Here is a 16,752-nt window from a genome sequence, read left to right on the forward strand (position 1 = left end):
CCATCAGTGGAGGCTGCTGAGGGGAGGATGACTCATAATAATGTCTGGAATGGAGTCAATGGAATGGTATCAAACACTTGGTTTCCATGTGATTGATACCATTCCATTGAATCCATTCCAGCCATTATTATGAGCAGTCCTCCCCTCAGCAGCCTCCACTGACCTCCATCTAAATACCATTCATATATTTAGAAAAGAATCCAGGGCTAGTTTACGGGGGAGGAGCCACCCACATTGTTACACTGACAGTGCAGGGGAAATTCCCATGATGCTGCTGACAGATCAGAAGCTCAGAGCACACAGTCGTTCACAACTAGAGTGGTCATTAACAGTTCTCTTCTTAATTTGCACTAATGTAATAATACACAGGGTGACTGAAAGCAGAAACAGTGAAATTTGCTTTCACCTGTCCTGTTATTTCTTGTAAGGTTATTTCTTTGACCTGCAGGTCAAAATCAAGAAAATAGGGATATATGATGGGGTAGACTAGGCCTTTGGGGTGCATTGGATACATTGTACTTGTAATTTCTATGGTTTAACTACAATAATAGTTGAGACCAGACTCTCATGTCTGGTCCTATAAAAACATCTACAGTATACACTACATTGGCAATAAACCTTTTCCTATACAAGAAGGAAGTGGAATTGAGAATTCTTTGAGTTAATAGTTTCTCAAAATTATGTCAAAGCCATTGATTGATGTAAAATAGCACGACTTTCATCTGCACTGTCATCACTGACAAAGCAAAATGCCCAGTCAATGTACTTGACATTATCAGGTGATGTGGGTTTTTACCTGTAGCCTCAAGGAAAGGCCAAACAACAGTTGTGTCCTTATGCTTATGTAACATTTTGAATTCTATACTGTAGCTCTGGACCTGTATTCATAAAGCGGAGCAGGAGTGCTGATCTAGGATCAGTTTCGCCTTTCAGATAATGAATAAGATTACATAGATAGGGAACCTGATCCTAAATCAGCACTTCTACTCTGAGAAGCTTTATGAATAAGGGCCCTGGTTAGAAATAATTGACATACCAGTGGTTACTACCAGTGGCAGGAGACAATTAATTGCTGAATTAGACAAAGTCAACATGTAGCTAACAATGTCACCATTCAAGTACCTCTGTGTTTCAGCTATGCCCGGGGCTAATATGAATATCAGAAAACATTCCGAAACCTTGATGAAATCCTTGTCTCTCTCCCTCCCCTTCTCCATTTATCTCTCTGATTTATGCACATTCAAAGACTTGTGACGCACCAACATGAAGACACTTGACTTCCCAGATACACTTTGGCACGAAACAACTTGTTGACCGGCAGGAAGTACAGAGTACAGGGTGAGAATTTTCCTCCCGTCTCCGTCAGGATGACTTTAGTTTCTTACCTTTCTCTCACCTGTACAATGTCCATAATAGGACAGCCTCAATCTCAGCAGGACTTGTTTCAATAAGTTAATATAGTCACCGTACAGCTGAGATTCTATTCTCAGTGTGTTCCTCTTTTCATTTCTGGATCGTTTCTCAAATATCAATGCCATTTATATGAAAGCATATCTTGTCAAGCCCAAAAATAGGCAGTCAAACTCCCCTGTATAATATTTCATTACTGTCAAATGATGGTTGTTTCAGGCCACGTTTAACACACCTGATTGGTGATGAGCAGTTCACTAGTTATATTGATGAGCAGTTCACTAGTTATATTGAGCAGTTCACTAGTAACACACTAATCAGGTGTGTTCGTGCTGGGCAGAAACAAAAACATGCACACCCTTTAGCACTCCCTGACCAGGAATGGTGAGCACTGGTATGTACCAATATTGAGCCAAACACATCTACGATGCTGCACAGATTGAAATCAATTATCTAAAACTGAACAGAAACTGATCAATGATCTAAAACGGAACAGAAACTGATCAATGATCTAAAACTGAACAGAAACTGAACAGAACATAATTAGATGGATGCCAGAAGGTTTCTGCTTTCAACAACAGCATTGCCTGCACTTCTGCATTTCAGGAAGATGGGGAAAAGACTAAGAGGCAAACATGATTAAAGGCCTTGTCTGAGAATTTTGCCTGCATTGGGTAAGCACCTAAACCGTGTGTGTGTGTGTCAAGGAAAGCACAGGGAGGTTGATTGGGGATGCCCCATGGAGCATGAAACCAAGAACAGGAAAGTTAAATAGAAATCTACCAACAAACACACTCTCTCTCTCTCTCTCTCGCTTTCGCTCTCTCTCCACTTTCTAAATGTTACTTTCAGTCCTGTTTATGAAATCAACTGGAGAAACAATAGGAGAATCAGACAAACCATCAACACTGTGTTGCCACTGTTTCATCGCTGTTATTTCATCACTATGTATGTAAAGTCAGATTGAGTCACTGTGGCTGCCAGCTGGTGTATGAAACCATGAAGAAAATTCCCTGTCATGTTTTTGTGCCTGTCGAACCCACTGACACTGACCTATATGGGACAACACATGCCTCCCACATCTGTCAATGTTGTACCTTACTCATCTGTAGCCGTACTAGCCAATAGTTCCTCACCATAGGGATGATAGTGATTGTCACCTTCTCTTTGCCTGTACTGTTATCTATTCAGTGGTGGAAAAAGTATCAAATTGTCATACTTGAGTAAAAGTAAAGATACCTTAATAGAAAATGACTCATGTAAATGTGAACGTGAACTGAATTTGAAAACTGAATCTGAATGCATCTGAATCTGTGAAACTATGGTAAATTTGAAATGATAATTTGTAAACTTGATACGTAGACAATGAATGCAATATCCACCATATTGAAACAGAATATATAAATATTGAATTTGAATATTCAATTAAATTGTAATATAATTTTAAAACTGAATGCAATATTCATTCAATTCATTTTCAAATCCTGCTCAGCATCCGAAATGTAACAAGTACTTTTGGGTGTCAGGGAAAATGTATGGGAGTAAAAAGTACATATTGTCTTTAGGAATGTAGTGGAGTAAAAGTAAAAGTTGTACAAAAATATATAAATAGTAAAGCAATCAACATTATTTATTTTTTGAAAATGTTCAGTCTTCTGTGATGTATATACAGTGTAATATTGGGATGCAAACTCTAAATTGAATACATTTAAACTATATCTGACATGGTACAGGTGTCTTATTTTTTTAAAGACCATAACCAATGAGTGTGAGGTGTATACTTTGGTTTCAAAGTAGATTTGTTTGACTACCAAGAACACTCTGTGTGACCCTGATTTAGCCCACTGCAGTAAAAGGTTTTAAGTAGTGCTTCAAAGTATTTTTCTTAGGGTAAATCCAGTTGAATTCAATCTCTTTTTGACAGCATCCCTTTTGATTTAAACAAAACTTTTCATACATGTTTTCCCATGGGTGAGGTGGTCAGAAAGTGACTTTTTGGACCTGGATGCCAAAACATTCAGGAGATAAAGGTGCTCAGTTGACCCATTTTGCATACCCCACCATACCATGAGACATCCATGTCTTCATCACTGGAAAATATAGATGATGTAAAAAAGGGTCTAAGCTACAACATATGGAGAAAATCAGAGTTTACGCGTTCAAACTCAAACGTTTGAGGTTCTTGTGTTGTGGGCGCTATCGGTTGAGACACAACATGCTCTTGAATACACCGTGGGTGTCATTTCAATCATATAAATATAATTCATAGAATGGACATATCCCTTCAGACCACTGCAATTTAGCTGGTACACCATTGACATTTTAATTGAATTGACATTTTTACTTCTAATTACTACCACAAAGATGGCCGCCGGTCCACCCACTGTTGAATGTAAACTTAAATGTATATTCTGTTATCTGTATTTCTATGATTTCAATAGGTTTCCTATAGAGGATTGACAGTATCATTTAAAAAACGGATATTCCTATTCAAGTTAACATTCTCTGGTGTGTGGACCTCTGACCATCTTTTTGGTACCATTTGAAAGTTGAAATTTCCATTTTATTCCCATTTTAGTACATTTATCAACCAAAACATGACACCCATCCTGTATTCAAGAGCATGTTGTGTCTCAACCAATGGCAGGCACAACACAAAAACCTCAGATGATGTAAAATAGGGTCTAAGCTACAACATATCTGAATATGAAAAAAATCGGAGTTGACACGTTTTTAGATAATGGACATATAAGATTAGAAAATGACAAATGTTATTCCAAAACATTTTTTTCAAGAAATTATTAAATAGTTTGACACCACTGTTTGTAAGGTTTTAAATTATACCAATCTCAACCGTTTATCGTTTCCAGTGATGAAGACATGGATGTCTCATGGTGTGGTGGGGTATGAAAAGTACGTCAACTTTGAGCACCTTTATCTCTTTAATGTTTTGGCATTCAGGTCTAAAAAGTAACTTTCTGTGCACTTCTACAATGGGCCAATATGGATGACAGGTTTCGTTCAAATCAAAAGGGGTGCTGTCAAAAAGTGATTGAATTCAAATGGATTTACCCCTTAGTTACTTTACAACACTATCTACAGTATTTAATAAAATAATGGTTAAAATACCTGGTTTTATTGATTATTTTGTCATAACAAAAAAGTGTTATCAATGCAATCTGTTTCTGCTCTTTTGCCAACTCCTTATGGAATTGTCATGCCTGGCTTGACAATGGAGTAGGCATAAGCATAAACAGATCTTGGACCAGGCTAAAATATATTTTCATAGAAGAATATGACATTGATCATCAGTTGCTAATTTACCAGTCCCAGGGTCAATGTGAACAAAGTCAACCTAGACTTTGAGGTGGTTGTTTAGTTCATGATGCTTTGCTTTCACTCCCTCCTTCATTTCCAACCACAACTCACAGTGAAGAAAAAAACTCCATCGTATCTAACCTCTAAACTCATGTGAAAGGGGGAAGCCCTGTCTAATGAACATGTCTCTGAAATGCAGCATGACATATTTGTTTGTACAAGACACTACAAGACACAGTAGGTGAGTTGAGATCCTGGTCATTGTTTTATTTTTTAAATATCAAGCTCATTTATTAATGATGAATCTGTACGTTTTGGTAACACAGAATTGTGGACAGTGGACCATTGTATTTGCAATCATTTTTCATAATGTGAAATGCCTATTCTTAGACTTAATTATAGGATGTATGGATGATGAAAATGTGACACAATGTAAAAGTACTTGGTGATAACAGTAATGCCCGATTTATCATCACACAGTAATAGTCTAATGGCTCAACAGTTATATTTGGTCCAAAAACGGTGGTTGTTGTATGAATATTTAGTGGTATTTTCAATAGTGAGACTGTAGTAGGCAATATCATATGACAGGTAATGCGGTCAAATTGATCATTGCCAGATCATTCTCTCACTCACTATGCATACCTTCACACTTCTTTGTACCTTGTACAAGTGTGTAACAGGACAAATATAAGCATCCCCAAAATTATTATTATTATTATGATTATTATTTTGACTAGTCTTAGTCACTGTGACTGATACATTCATGTCCAACTGAACATACCGGAGTACACTGCGTGACAGCCGTAATGTCTTGTCACAGTCATACGGTACATACTACTCTCTGCATGTTTTCTACAAATTATTTTCTTTTATTTCTCTGGTAGTGAGTTCACATATCACATTTACAGCCACTGATGTTATTGTTTGAGCCATACAAGTAGCAAACCACACTGCACATAGGGCAGCATTGTGGTTCAAGAGGGGAAGAACCTGTATGGGTGAAATCCCAGAGTGGGGTATAATCTAAACTAAATGTTATTCAGAAGGCAGCCTATTGACTAATGTTGAGGTGCTCAGACTCAAGCAATAGCCTATGGTGGAAGATCTACAACCTGTCTGCTTATACCTCATTCTAGACCCTTCAGATCTGCAAACTTTGGATTAGATAAGGATTAGGGCCGAGGGGAAGGGGTAGGGAGTGAATTGGGACGGCTCTCAGTGGTGTGTGGTACTTGTGTGTTTCTCAGAGGATGAAGAACCAACAGCACACCTCCAGATACCTGCTGCTCAATGTGTGGTGCGGGTTTCTCACAGTCGCCATGGTGATTATGGCCGCAGTTCTCACAACAGTGCAAATAAGCTCACCTGACAAGGTATGTCCAATTATCATCAGTGATAGCTAGACTCAGATATGATGATGATGAGGGTGGGGGTGATGATGATGGTGGTGGTGATGATGATGATGATGATACATAAGGGTAGACTGATGATGATGATGATGATGATCTCAAGGTGTCCCTATGTCATTTCTCCCTCAAAGAGTCATATACCTGAATCAAAGGAGGAAAACCAACACCCTACAAGTAAGTTGTACTGGGTTACACATACTGACATTAATAGTTTTTTCTGTACTGTAAGTCATTATATACTAAGGCACTGTAATAGCATTCATATCCCATATTAGACATTCTACAACAGTATACAATGACTGGAAATATTATTTATCTTTTGCAGATGGTAGTTTTTTGGCTCAATTGAATTCATCAAAGGGTAAGTAAAACATTGCTATTTCCATTTCTGATTACCAATGAATAACTAATGTTTAAACAATACATTGTGTGCAATATAATTCATGTAATTGATGCAGTGTCTGGAGAAAGCTGGCATTATAAGATTGTACAAGCAGAGAGTAACACGTAAACGTTACAAGATGAAAATGAATGTGCTTTATTTGCTTTCCAGCTCCCCATCTCTCATATATCCAGCTGACCATGGGTAAGCTAAACACTTCCTTTCCTAGTTTATAGGTAAGGACTTTTGGGCCTAACGTTCCATCCTTGCTGCAGTTTCCTTTTTACATCGTAAGTTCATGGAAAACATGAGTTAACGCTGGAGCTTCTGCTGTCTGTCTGAACTTGTCAGTTCCACTAAACAAGACTAGGGCCTTGTACACACTCAGGTTGTACAACTCATCTAACGCATTTGACACAATGGTTGTGATACACCTACTATTTATATGATACAATGGAGAGTGTGTCTGCAAAATACACTCACCGGTCAGTTTATTAGGTACACCATGTAGTACCGGGTCGGACCCCCCTTTGCCTCCAGAACAGCCTGAATTATTCGGGCATTCTACAAGGTGTCGGAAACGTTCCACAGGGATGTTGGTCCATGCTGACGCGATGGTATCACGCAGTTGTTGCAGATTGGACGGTGGTACATTCATGTTGCAAACAGCCCATTCCATCTCATCCCAAAAATGCTCTATTGGGTCGAGGTATGCGGACTGCGCAGGCCACTCAAGTAAACTGAACTCGCTGTCATGTTCCAGGCGATATTTTTCCACTCCTCAATTGTACAGTGTTGGCCCACTGAAGCAACTTCTTCTTGTTTTTAGCTGATAGGAGTGGAACCCGGTGTGGTCGTTTGCTGCAATAGCCCATCTGTGACAAGGATTGACGAGTTGTGCGTTCCGAGATGCCGTTCTGCACACCACTGTTGTACTGTGCCGTTATTTGTCTGTTTGTGGCCCGCCTGTTAGCTTGCACCATTTTCCTTTGTCCTCTCCCATCAACGAGCTGTTTTCGCTCACAGGACTGCCGCTGACTGGATATTTTTGTTTGTCGCACCATTCTCTGTAAACCCTTGACACTGTCATGAGTGAAAGGCCCAGGAGGCCGTTTCTGAGATACTGGTGCCTGGTACCGACGATCATATTACGCTCCAAGTCGCTTAAATCACTAGTTTTGCCCATTCAATCGAACAGTAACTGAATGCCTCGAGGCCTTCTGCCTGCTTTATATAGCAAGCAACGGCCACGTGACTCACTGTGTGTAGAAGCGTGGTGCTGAGTGTATGTTTACACAACCATTGTGCGGTGTCTCCAGAACGCTTGAGTAAAACAACTCTGTTGTATCACAACCGTTGTGCCAAATGTGTGTAGGCCTACATCAGTTGTACAACTTGATTGTGTACCAGGCCTAGAGGCGTACTACCAAGCTTTTACCACCCCAGATCCTGACTGGATGGCTGTGGTCACGTTATTGCATACTGTAGCATAACATGCTTACTCACCATGAGCAGAAAATATTACTAAACAGTCAAATATAATTGTATGTCTATTATCAACATGATGTTATGCATCTTTATTAATCAGAAAATTATATTTATGTATTGAAAACATTATGCAAATATTCAATCTATTCATGAAACATTAAGCTATTGTGAGGGTAGGTGTATTAACTGTGGGTTAATGTAAGGTTATAATGCTAGCTATACAATCATGGTGTGCTCAGAATAAGGTTTAGATTTACAGTTGAAGTCGGAAGTTTACATACACCTTAGCCAAATACATTTAAACTCAGTTTTTCACAATTCCTGTGATGCGTGATTTGAAGGAGTCAGGTGCAGTTGGGTAAATCACTGTATACAGAGTTTATTCCGTAATCCAGCGTAACAAGTCCAGTGCGCAAAACAGACGCACTGGAACAGACATGCACACGGGGAAAAATACCCCGGCAATACAAAAATACTGAGCTCAACCGCGCTACTAATCCTCACAATGAACAATCACTCACAAGGACAAGGGGGCAGAGGGAACACTTAAACACGTACTAATGAGGGGAATATGAACCAGGTGTGTGTAATGACAAGACAAGACAGATGGAATGATGAGATATGGAGCAGCAGTGGCTAGAAGGCCGGTGACGACGAATGCCGAAGCCTGCCCAAATAAGGAGGGGAGGCAGCTTCGGAGGAAGTCGTGAAAATTCCTGACATTTAATCCTAGTAAAAATTCCCTGTTTTAGGTCAGTTAGGATCACCACTTTATTTTAAGAATGTGAAATGTCAGAATAATTGTAGAGAGAATGATTTATTTCAGCTTTTATTTATTTCATCACATTCCCAGTGGGTCAGAAGTTTACATACACTCAATTAGTATTTGGTAGCGTTGCCTTTAAATTGCTTAACTTGGGTCAAACGTTTCGGGTAGCCTTCCACAAGCTTCCCACAATAAGTTGGGTGAATTTTGGCCCATTCCTCCAGATAGAGTTGGTGTAACTGAGTCAGGTTTGTAGGCCTCCTTGCTCGCACACACCTTTTCAGTTCTGCCCACACATTTTCTATAGGATTGAGGTCAGGGCTTTGTGATGGCCACTCCAATACCTTGACTTTGTTGTCCTTAAGCCATTTTGCCACAACTTTGGAAGTATGCTTGGGGTCATTGTCCATTTGGAAGACCCATTTGTGACCAAGCTTTAACTTCCTGACTTATGTCTTGAGATGTTGCTTCAATATATCCACATAATTTTCCTTCCTCGTGATGCCATCTATTTTGTGAAGTGCACCAGTCCCTCCTGCAGCAAAGCACCCCCACAGCATGATGCTGCCACCCCAGTGCTTCAAGGTTGGGATGGTGTTCTTCGGCTTGCAAGCATTCCCCTTTTTCCTCCAAACATAACGATATGTCGATATAGGACTCGTTTTTACTGTGGATATAGATACTTTTGTACCTGTTTCCTCCAGCATCTTTACAAGGTCCTTTGCTGTTGTTCTGGGATTGATTTGCACTTGTCGCACCAAAGTACGTTCATCTCTAGGAGACAGAACGCGTCTCCTTCCTGAGCGGTATGACGGCTGCGTGGTCCCATGGTGTTTATACTTGCGTACTATTGTTTGTATAGATGAACGTGGTACCTTCAGGCATTTGGAAATTGCTCCCAAGGATGAACCAGACTTGTGAAGGTCTACAATTATTTTTCTGAGGTCTTGGCTGATTTCTTTTGATTTTCCCATGATGTCAAGCAAAGAGGCACTGAGTTTGAAGGTAGGCCTTGAAATACATCCACAGGTACACCTCCAATTGACTCAGATGATGTCAATTAGCCTATCAGAAGCTTCTAAAGCCATGACATCATTTTCTGGAATTTTCCAAGCTGTTTAAAGGTACAGTCAACTTAGTGTATGTAAACTTCTGACCCACTGGAATTGTGATACAGTGAATTATAAGTGAAATAATCTGTTTGTAAACAATTGTGTCATGCACAAAGTAGATGTCCTAACCGACTTGCCAAAACTATAGGTTGTTAACAAGAAATGTGTGGAGTGGTTGAAAAACGAGTTTTAATGACTCCAACCTAAGTGTATGTAAAATTCCGACTTCAACTGTAGTTCCGCCAATGTTTCCCTCATCATGCTCTGTGTTCCTGCCATCCCCTGTCTGCAACTTTGTGAAGTGGGTTTCAAGACCCACAATCAACCCATCTACTGTAACTGCTTAGGTGTGGGCAACAAACTGAACCCAAGACAATGCTACAATTACTGTCTGGGAAAATACATTATAGGTTTGTAAGGTGTAGTTATTCAATATTTTGCCACCTGTCTGTGTTCAAATATATGCACAAACATACACTATATATACAAAAGTATGTGGACACCCCTTCAAATTAGTGGATGCGGCTATTTCAGCCACACCCGTTGCTGACAGGTGTATAAAATTGAGCACACAGCCATGCAATCCCCATAGACAAACATTGGCAGTAGAATGGCCCTTACTGAAGAGCTCAGTGACTTTCAACGTGGCACCGTCATAGGATGCCACCTTTCCAACAAGTCAGTTCATCAAATTTCTGCCCTGCTAGAGCTTTCTAGTAAACTGTAAGTGCTTTTATTGTGAAGTGGAAACGTCTAGGAGCAACAACGGCCCAGCCTTGAAGTGGTAGGCCTCACAAGCTCATCGAACGGGACCGCTGAGTGCTGAAGCGTGTAACTGTCTGTCCTCGGTTGCAACACTCCCTACCGAGTTCCAAACTGCCTCTGGAAGCAACATCAGCACAAGAACTGTTCGTTGGGAGCTTCATGAAATGGGTTTCCATGGCCGAGCAAGTGTTGGCTGGGTTGGGGTAAAGCTCGCTGCCATTGGACTCTGGAGCAGTGGAAATGCGTTCTCTGGAGTGATGAATTACGCTTCACCATCTGGCAGTCCGACAGACGAATCTGGGTTTGGCGGATGCCAGGAGAACGCTACCTGCCCGAATGCATAGTGCCAACTGTAAAGTTTGGTGGACAAGGAATAATAGTCTGGGGCATTTTTTCATGGTTCGGGCTAGGCCCTTTAGTTCCAGTGAAGGGAAATCTTAACGCTATAGCATACAATAACATTCTAGATGATTCTGTGCTTCCAACTTTGTGGCAACAGTTTGGGGAAGGCCCTTTCCTGTTTCAGTATGACAGTGCCCCCGTGTACAAAGCGATGTCCATACAGAAATTGTTTGTCGAGATCGGTGTGGAAGAACTTGACTGGCCTGCACAGAGCCCTTACCTCAACCCCATCGAAAACCTTTGGAATGAATTGGAACGCCAACTGTGAGCCAGGCCTAATCACCCAACATCAGTGCCCGACCTCAATAATGATTTTTTTGGCTGAATGGAAGCACGTCTCTGCAGCAACGTTGCAACATCTAGTGGAAAGCCTTCCCAGAAGAGTGGAGGCTGTTATAGCAGCAAAGGGGGGACCAACTCCATATTAATGCCCATGATTTTGAAATGAGATGTTCGACGAGCAGGTGTCCACATACTTTTGCCCATGTAGTATATATTTACATTTTTGTCATTAACCCATTATATGATGTAAAGCATTTTAATATTTTCTTCTCTTCTCTTCTCTTTTCTTTCCTCATGAGAAGGAAGGGTGTCTTGGGAGAATGACCATGATATCCCCGTCTGTGGCTCTTGCTCCCTTGTCCTCCGCAACAACTCTGTCTACATCGCATCTGAAGGCTTCTACTACTTCTTTGCCCAGGTCACCTTCACTAGGTACACCAGGGGAGAGGAGAAGAGGAAGGTGACTCTGATCAAAAATGCCATTCAAAATAAGATAGCGCAGAGGAGCCTGAGTGAAGCCGTGTATCACGGAGAGAAAGAGGGCACTGTGTTCATGTCCAGGATGGTTAAGCTCCAACAAGGTAACAGTCTGAGCCTTGAGATAACACCCAATAGTTTTAGGAATGGGGGAGAGAATACCTACTGGGGGGCATATCAGCTCCCCCCATATTGAGACAACAGACATTGTTCTTGAGACTTAGTTCAAGACTGAACCAAAAAAGCTTTTTTGTGTGTGTGTGTGTCTAGTAGTTACTAAACTGAATTAATTTTGTGAAAACTGTAACTGTTTTGCATATGCATTGTTTGTTTCGCTGAACAGATTTGATTGTATAATGACATAACAGAATACATTGTCAAACTGTGTATTTGTGTATGTGTGATTTCTTGTGATATTAATGGTATTTTCAGGTATCTATCATGTTGTGAATTAGTCAATACTAGATATTATAGATGGTAAATAGATTTGATATGGAGAAAGTGGCCGTGTCTGGCTACCCATATTAGCGTACTAAATATTATGCAAAAAAAAGAATGTTTTATAGTATGTGAAATTTCGAAAATATTACTCTGTATGCGTCATCTATGGGCAATTTGCGTTGACTCCCGCCATTCATTCATTTTGGTACAGCGCGTCAATTTATCTGATTATCAGCTGTTGTCAAACACGTGAGTCGGAAAAAACAAGTGTATTCTACTAGATCAAATGCCGAAATGAGTATACAGTTTAAGTATGTAGTACGCTAGTAGGGTATTCGGACAGAACCACTATTTGACAGCTTATTCACTTGTATCATCCATTGGGAGGTAGCACTAACCACATGGTGGTGCTACATCCCAACATAGGAAATGCAGATGTCCTTCTCAGTCACTTTTGGGATGGATTCTGCTACTATCACAGACTCAGCTTATTCAGAGACACGCAAACTAGAGTTGTGTTCTAATACTCATACTAACCGCACTAACAGTACTATTTGTGACGTAAATTGAGTATGTTGTATGCTTAATGGTCATAGTATGGATATAGTTAGTCGGATGTCATACTACATTTGCCAAAATAGGAAGTATACAAGCAGTGGACACTATTTCCGTACTTTTTGGGGCCCATAATGCAATTCTTCCGAAAATGGGCGTGGCTTCAACGTTTTCAGATTTGAAGAAAATGGCGGAAAATATGCAGCTGATGTCCGAAGAGAGCGGATACAAATTCATTGCTTTAACTAATTATGACAAATGTTAAGAAAATGTTGAGCAATGTAATAAAGTAATGACTTTTCAAATGAGTTACGTTATACGTTATGTTGGCTGACAATTTGTTAGTTACGCTATCCTTATGAACCGCATAGCATATCATTACAGTTGTACAGTCGTGGTCAAAAGTTTTGAGAATGACACAAATATTAATTTTCACAAAGTCTGCTGCCTCAGTTTTTATGATGTCAATTTGCATATACTCCAGAATGTTATGAAGAGTGATCAGATGAATTGCAATTAATTGCAAAGTCCCTCTTTGCCATGAAAATGAACTTAATCCCCCAAAAAACATTTCCACTGCATTTCAGCCCTGCCACAAAAGGACCAGCTGACATCATGTCAGTGATTCTCTTGTTAACACAGGTGAGAGTGTTGACGAGGACAAGGCTGGAGATCACTCTGTCATGCTGATTGAGTTAGAATAACAGACTGGAAGCTTTAAAAGGAGGGTGGTGCTTGAAATCATTGTTCTTCCTCTGTTACCTGCAAGGAAACACGTGCCGTCATGATCTCCGCATGTGTGGTTCCCACCATGAAGCATGGAGGAGGAGGTGTGATGGTGTGGGGGTGCTTTACTGGTGACACTGTCGTGATTTATTTAGAATTCAAGGCACACTTAACCAGCATGGCTACCACAGCATTCTTCAGCGATACGCCATCCCATCTGGTTTGCACTTAGTGGGACTACCATTTGTTTTTCAACAGGACAATGACCCAAAACACACCTCCAGGCTGTGTAAGGGCTATTTGACCAAGAAGGAGAGTGATGGAGGGCTGCATCAGATTACCTGGCCTCCACTATCACCCGACCTCAACCCAATTGAGATGGTTTGGGATGAGTTGGACTGCAGAGTGAAGGAAAAGCAGCCAACAAGTGCTCAGCATATGTGGGAACGCCTTCAAGACTGTTGGAAAAGCATTCCTCATGAAGCTGGTTGAGAGAATGCCAAAAGTGTGCATAGTTGTCATCAAGGCAAAGGGTGGCTACTTTGAAGAATCTAAAATATATAATATATTTTGATTTGTTTAACACTTTTTGGTTACTACATGATTCCATATGTGTTATTTCATAGTTTTGAGTCTTCACTATTATTCTACAATGTAGAAAATAGTTTAAAAAATTAAGAAAAACCCTGGAATGAGTAGGTGTGTCCAATCTTTTGACTGGTACTGTAGTTTACAGTATGTTAGTATGGGTATTCGAACACAGCTTAGGTCTGAAAACACCTGTACCTATTAGCATTAGAAAACTGATGTGATGTAACAGAAACACACGTCAGTACTGAGTTGCCCGAAATCTAACCCACTGGGAAAAAACATGGTTGAATCAACGTGATGATGTTTAATCAAAGTGGAAAACTGATTGGATTTTTAAAGAGTCACCAATATAAGGGAATTTCGTCTTTTTTTAACCCAACTTTTAACCTAAATCCAATGACATGGTGAAAGGTTTTGTTGATTTCACATTGAATTCAGGATAGTTGACAACTCGACCAAATGTAAATCCAAATTAAACATTGAACTGAAGTCTGTGCCCAGTGGGAATGAACTGACGCTTTAGTTGGCTCTAGTACACAGAATCAAGCAGGAACTAGCGATTGATAGTTACTAAAAACAGGAAGCCACAAAGTTGTCAGTGTCAGATTAGTCATAGCTCCTATTCCTCTAGTCATCTCTCCACAGACATCTGCAGTTGTTCACACTTTTCACATATCCGCTAATGTATTCAACCTTCCCTAACCCTGTCTGGGCTGGGTGTCTCAGGCTCTGCACACTATTCGATTGCATCCTACCTGGCAGGCCGCTCCTACCAAGTGACGTGGAGAGGATCTGTGTCTGCACCACATACTCTCACTACTGGTGTCCCCCAGGATTCAGTTCAAGGCCCTCTCCTCCTCTATACACCAAGTCACTCCGCTCCATCATATGGTCACTCCTATCAGTGGCGTGTATTCATGGATGCTAAGGGAAGCCAAGCTTCCCCCAAAAAATGCAAGGGAAACCAACGAGCATTTGGCCTCCCCTGATCGTTTTAAAAAAAAAATAATAGCCAATCAGCGTTGAGCTAAACTGAACGAGCTCAACTGTGAATGGTCCTGGCTTCACTCCAATCACATTGCATTGAGAGCATACGTCATTGACGGAAATTGTGTTGTAGTCCTCCGGTGGCTAGCTAGCTAGCTAGCTAAAATTGGCCCTTTCTTAAATTAGCCATGGATGGAGATAGGGATTTGGACTTGTAGTTTTACTTAATTATTCGTACTGGCCAATGATTATAACAGAAATTCTGGTCCAACCATAAATTCATACATTGCGCCCCTGGCCTGAGAGGATGGAAGTTCAATATGTAGCTAGATGTAGAAGCCTAATGTTAACTAGCTAACGTTGCCCATGAAAGGAAGCGAGCAAATATTTGAAAGCATGTACTGTATGACAGAGTGATACACCGTTTCGTCAAAATGAAAGAGAGGAGGATGGCATTGGCGTTTCACTACAAGTAAGGTGTCAACATGTTTTGTCTACTGCACGAACACGCACACACACACACACACACACACACAAACACACACGTACACGTACACACAGAAATCAGAACCATGGACAGCCACATCATATTTAGCTTACGTTGATTGGATTGAATAGTTTTTGGTATCTTTTAGTTGTCTCTGTATTAGACTAAGCATAGGTGATTTGATAATGTTGAAGTTGAAATGGTGCTGGAATAGTGGAGGCAGCTCCTGTTTTCTTTACGACTTGCAGTAACTCTCCTTGGTTTTAAATCAATAGTTGTTTAGTAGACGAACATGTTGGAAACATTAACTTGCTTGACCATGCTGTAGGTCATGTAACTGTTAGTTACATGCAATATGCTTTCTGGACTTCACCTGACAGAGGTTGCTCTCCAGTTTTGTGATAAAACAAAGGTGTGGTTGAATTTATTCTGCCACTGTGTATTCTTATTGTCTCTGCCTATACAGCGTATTCGGAAAGTATTCAAACCCCTTCCCTTTTTCCACATTTTGTTACGTTACAGCCTTAGTCTAAAATTGATTCAATTAATTGTTTTCCTTATCAATCTACACACAACACCCCATAATGACAAAGCGAAAACAGGTTTTCAGAAATACCTTATTTACGAGACAGGATATATTTTAAAAAAAAAATTTCAGAATAAGGCTGTAACGTAACAAAATGTCGGAAAAAGTCAAGGGGTCTGAATACTTTCCGAATGCACTGTATATCACAGTCACAAGGTATATGAGCTAACAGGTTATAGAGAAAACAACGCAATTATCACAACACATAGGTTGTAATATGTTTTTTTCTTTTCTGGCATGGCTTTCCCAGTGATTTTACCCACGCACCGTACTGTCTACTATCATTGCTATGCAGATGACACTCAACTATTTTTCTCCCCCTTCTGACACCCAGGTGGCGACACACATCTCTGTGGGCCTGGCAGATATCTCAGCTTGGATGTCGGCCCACCACCTCAAGCTCAACCTCAACAAGACGGAGCTGCTCTTCCTCCCGAGGAAGGCCTGCCCGCTCCAGGGCCTCTCCATCACGGTTGACAACTCCACGGTGTCCCCCTCTCAGAGTGCATAGAACCTTGATGTGACCCTGGACAACACCCTGTCGTTCTCTGCAAACATCAAAGCA

General features: G+C 40.6%; 1 protein-coding gene across 1 annotated transcript; it reads left to right on the forward strand.

Moving 5' to 3' along the window:
• Nucleotides 1-4,894: 4,894 nt before the first annotated feature.
• LOC121553713 lies at nt 4,895-12,061 on the forward strand. Its single transcript, XM_041867038.2, has 6 exons — nt 4,895-4,969; nt 5,979-6,104; nt 6,272-6,314; nt 6,466-6,501; nt 6,694-6,726; nt 11,640-12,061. The coding sequence occupies exons 2-6, from the start codon at nt 5,982-5,984 to the stop codon at nt 12,008-12,010; spliced, it is 606 nt and encodes a 201-aa protein (XP_041722972.2). The 5' UTR covers nt 4,895-4,969; nt 5,979-5,981; the 3' UTR covers nt 12,011-12,061.
• The last annotated feature ends 4,691 nt before the right edge of the window (nt 12,062-16,752 follow it).

This window comes from Coregonus clupeaformis, chromosome 17 (assembly GCF_020615455.1).
Source record: "Coregonus clupeaformis isolate EN_2021a chromosome 17, ASM2061545v1, whole genome shotgun sequence".
NCBI classification, from domain to species: domain Eukaryota; kingdom Metazoa; phylum Chordata; class Actinopteri; order Salmoniformes; family Salmonidae; genus Coregonus; species Coregonus clupeaformis.